The following is a 4,586-nucleotide window of genomic DNA, read 5'->3' on the forward strand; positions in this document are numbered from 1 at the left end:
GTGTGTGTGTGTGTGATTTTGAAACGGAGTCTCGCTCTGTCACCCAGGCTGGAGTGGTGCCGTGGTGCAATCTCAACTCACTGCAACCTCCACCTTCTGGATTCAAGTGATTCTCCTGCCTCAGCTTCCCAAGTAACCGGGATTACAGGCACCTGCCACCACTCCCAGCTAGTTTTTATATTTTTTGTAGAGATGAGGTTTCACCATGTTGGCCAGGCTGGTCTCCAACTCCTGACCTCAAGTGATCCGCCCATCTTGGCCTCCCAAAGTCTTGGGATTACAGGCATGAGCCACTGCACCCGGCTGAGGTTTTGCTTTATTTATTTATTATTTGTAAGATAAGCATATTAATGTTTACCCATAATTATGCTAAAATAAATCAGAAAGATGTAGTTATGGAGGGCTCCAAGTCAGAAAGAGAGTCTGGCACAGATTATCCATTCATTCCATAACTAAGGCTATTGAGCACCTACTGCATGCCAAGTGCTGTCCTGGGTACTGAGGATGTGGCAGTGAAGAAAGAGATGTGGCTCTTTGGAGCTCTAGCCTGGTGGCACATGTGGCACCATCTTTAAAGGTCATTCTCAAGGACATCTGAGCCTTCCTAAGGAGACACCATGGGAAGAGTACTAGATCAAGATTCATATGATTGAGTTACTGGCTTCACCACACATTAACCAAGTGAGCCTAACTGATAGACCTTATCCAAGACTCGGTTTACTCATCAGGAAAATGGGTCTAATAATCGTATCCTTCCTATTTCACAAATTTCTTGCATTAGAAGAAATGGTTCATATGAGCCAGGCACAGTGGCTCATGCCTAAAATACCAACACTTTGGGAGGCCGAGGCGGGTGGATCACCTGAGCTCAGGAGGTCAGGACCAGTCTGGCCAACATGATGAAACCCCGTCTCTACGAAAAATACAAAAATTAGCTGGGCATGGTGGTGCACACCTGCAATCCTAGCTACTTGGGAGGCTGAGGCAGGAGAATGGCGTGAACCCGGGAGGCAGAGCTTGCAGTGAGCTGAGATCCGGCCACTGCACTCCAGCCTGGGCGACAGAGCGAGACTCTGTCTCAAAAAAAAAAAAAAAAATGGTTCACAGGAAAGCACTTTCTTTGTATTTACAGTAAGGTGGGAAGTGTCCTAACTCCCATTTCACAAGCATTGAAATACAGGCACAATGCCAAAAAAAAAAAAAAAATAGAAATGGCTAAATCACAGAGTTCCTTACCTTTACCTCTTCTGCATTTACTTGGCTAGAGCTGAATCCTTTTTGGCACATTTATGATTTAGAAAACCATACGGTGAGATTTTGTCTTTTCTTTTGACTTATTGATTTGGGATATCTAGTAAGCCAGAATATGGTTTTTTAAGAATTCTAAAACACAGTGTTGGCAAAGATACAGGAATACGTGCACTCTCCTACATTGCTATTAGGCAAGTAGCAACCAGGGGAAGGGTTAAAAAATGATAGGAATTACAGCTTACTTTTAATCCATTTAGCCTTCACCACCACTCCTTAAGGTAAAGGAAATTGCAAGTCAGGGAAATTAAGTTGCTAGAGTCACAGAGCTGATTAGCAGCTGAGCCAGGCTTTTGAGCTAAGCCCAGTTGGCTCCAGGACCCAAGCCACTGTATTAGTTGTCTGCTGCCACATAACACATACCCCCACATTTAACAGCATGGGATCCTATGTTTATTATCTCACAATTTCTGTGGTTTGGGAATCCAGGGGTGACTTAGCCAGATCCTCTGGCTCAAGGTCTGTGATGAGGGTGTAGTGAAGCTGTCAGCTGGGGCTGTGGTCTCATCTGATGGCTCAACGTGGCAGTTGGAGGATCCACTGGTAGTCCCACTTACGGGGTTGTGGCTGGATTCAGTTCCTTGGAGGCTGTCAGCCAGAAGCCACTCTCTCAGCTCCTTGATATGTGGACCTCTTCACAGAGCTGCTTACAATGCGGCAGTTGCTCCCTCAAAGCAAGAGAGGGTGCCAAAAATGGAAGGCTCAGCCTGCAACCATACCCACAGTGTTTTCCTGCTTCTCCATGGTATCTCCACCCATCAGGTCACTGTGAGGCCATTAAATGTGATGATAGTTATCAATCTGAGATGGTGTTCCCAATGGCCACCATTTTATGCCTCCTCAAAACAAATAATCTTTTTTTTTTTTTTTTTTGAGGTGGAGTCTCACTCTGTCACCCAGGCTGGAGTGCAGCGGCACGATCTCGGCTCACTGCAAGCTCCGCCTTCCGGGTTCAAGCGATTCTCCTGCCTCAGCCTCCCGAGTAGCTGGGACTACGGGCATCCGCCACCACGCCCAGCTAATTTTTTTTGTATTTTTAGTAGAGACGGGGTTTCACTGTGTTAGCCAGGATGGTCTTGATCTCCTGACCTCGTGATCCGCCCACCTCAGCCTCCCAAAGTGCTGGGATTACAGGCGTGAGCCACCGCGCCCGGCCAAAACTAATAATCTTATGTTGGTAAATAGGATACAGAGAGTGGGAGACTGCATCAAAATTGTTATCGCTGGGTAGAAAATTAAATGTGTTTTCTTTTTTCCATGTTGCTTCTTGGTATCTTCCTCAATAAGCATTTTATCACAAAATAAGTCGGGTGGATAGTTGCAAGAGCAGATAAAAAATTTTTTAACAGAAAAGCAGAGCAAATAACTCCAGTAGGACTTGACCTTCATTCTGGCCAGGCTCACGTACAGAACTTTGGCCGTTTGGGAACATGACATTCGTTTATCACTCTCAGTCTAAAGATCAAGAGAACATTAGAAATGTTTGCTGCCTGCTTTATAGTTTGGAGCTAAAAATGGACTCTGGCTTGGCATGGCCATTGAGGGCTGTGAGCCCCAGAGGGCCGGGCTGGACGGACCATTCACCCACTGTGTCTAGTCGTGTGTGTCAATAACACACTCTTGCCTTCTGGATGTGTTACTTCATTCATGAATGAAAATGCTTGATCATTCAGTATTAATTCAAACTAGTTTTTTGCATCTTTGTGATCATGATCAAAATTTGCCTTTGGGAGAAGTGTGTTGTTTTGCTGTGAATGTTTCATTCAAAGGCTAGCACTAGATGAAATGAAAGATAGCCTCAGTTCTATTCATAGCGTCTAGGAAAGAGGTCAGATGGGCAAATTTCCTGCTAACCACTTGCTAGCTGTGTGATCTTGGGCAAATTAATTAACCTCTCTGAGCCTCAGTGTCTTCTTCTGTAATGTAAGAATAATAACACACACTCCTCATAGGAGTTTGTGATAATTAAATGAGACAAGCCATGTAAATTGCTCCGGATGATTCCTGGTTTGTTCACCCTAAGTGCTCAATACACACTTGAATCTGCTTTTGTGTCTTCATAGATGAGATCCAAGAAAAGGTTTACTTGTCCCTTCCATTTTTGTTCTGTTCTCTTGTGGTGTGTGGTGTTATATGTCATCATTAAGAGAATATTCAATGTAGTAGTATTTGGTTGTTTTCCTCTTTTAAAAATGCCAACATTGAGATATAGAAGGAAACGCAGAAGTATTGGGATTGCAAGAACCTGGGTTCCAATACTGACTCTGCAACTCACTAGCTGTGTGACATCAGGAAAGTCACTTAACATCTCTGATCCTCATCTGTAAACTGTGAACAACAATACCCATCTATATTGTTGTATTTACTTGTGGATTACTTAAAATAGATGGGAGTTTGCCTAAATAGGGCCAGCCTAGCATTTTAGTAAAGACTGAATATGTGTTAATTTCCCCCATTCCCCACCTTTCTGATAGCACAGTTGCAAACAAACTTACGGAAAACATGATAGAAACTGATACAGTTCTTGGAACAGACCCATCTGCCTTGCACCTGTCCTCAGCATTCCTGGCTTGTGCCCCATAGCTCCCAGTTGGCCATTTCTCACCCTTTCTTCACCACCTCTCCCAGCTCCTGTTTCCCCATGGCCTTGACATCCTCATTATTGCAGCTCCATTTGATCCCACGCTCTCCAGTCATTTCTCTCTGGATCCATTCAGCCGCAGCTCCCCCTGTGAACTGCTCCCATTGCCAGTGTTTCCACACTCCAGTTCCCAAGAAATCTGATTGCTACAATGCAATGTCAAGACACTTTCTGGAGAAAAGAAAGGAGGACGTGTGTGTCCTCATTTAAGAACAGTTTGCTAATTTCTAATTTTTCATTTTCCTCCTTTGCTGGAAACAAAGCAAGATCTGCACCGGTGAAGAGCTATTTTTATCGAAATATGCATCCCTGAAGATCTAGTTGGAATCAATGCTGTCCTGTAATCCTGAGTTCTGGCCAAGGAAAAGATAAATAGTGTAAAAAAGTAGGACTGGGCACGGTGACTCACACCTGTAATCCCAGCACTTTGCGGGGCCGAGGCAGGTGGATCGCCTGAGCTCAGGAGTTCGAGACCAGTCTGGGAAACATGGCAAAACCCCTTCTCTGCCAAAAATGCAAAAAATTAGCCAGGCATGGTGTCGCATGCCTGTGATCCCAGCTACTCGGGGGTCTAAGGTGAGAGGATTGCTTGAAACCAGGATGCAGAGGTTGCAGTGAGCCAAGATCGCACCAGTGC

General features: G+C 44.8%; 1 protein-coding gene across 1 annotated transcript in view; it reads left to right on the plus strand.

The window, feature by feature from the left end:
* The window catches only part of ABAT (4-aminobutyrate aminotransferase), a 79,650-nt gene that overhangs the window by 25,888 nt on the left and 49,176 nt on the right, over positions 1 to 4,586 (plus strand). Inside the window, exon 3 of the mRNA XM_011961429.1 lies at positions 4,026 to 4,141. Coding sequence (XP_011816819.1) covers positions 4,026 to 4,141 — 116 coding nt within the window. The remainder of the gene's footprint in view (positions 1 to 4,025; positions 4,142 to 4,586) is intronic.

The sequence above is a fragment of the Colobus angolensis genome, unplaced genomic scaffold (assembly GCF_000951035.1).
Source record: "Colobus angolensis palliatus isolate OR3802 unplaced genomic scaffold, Cang.pa_1.0 Scaffold55, whole genome shotgun sequence".
Classification (NCBI taxonomy): Eukaryota; Metazoa; Chordata; class Mammalia; order Primates; family Cercopithecidae; genus Colobus; species Colobus angolensis.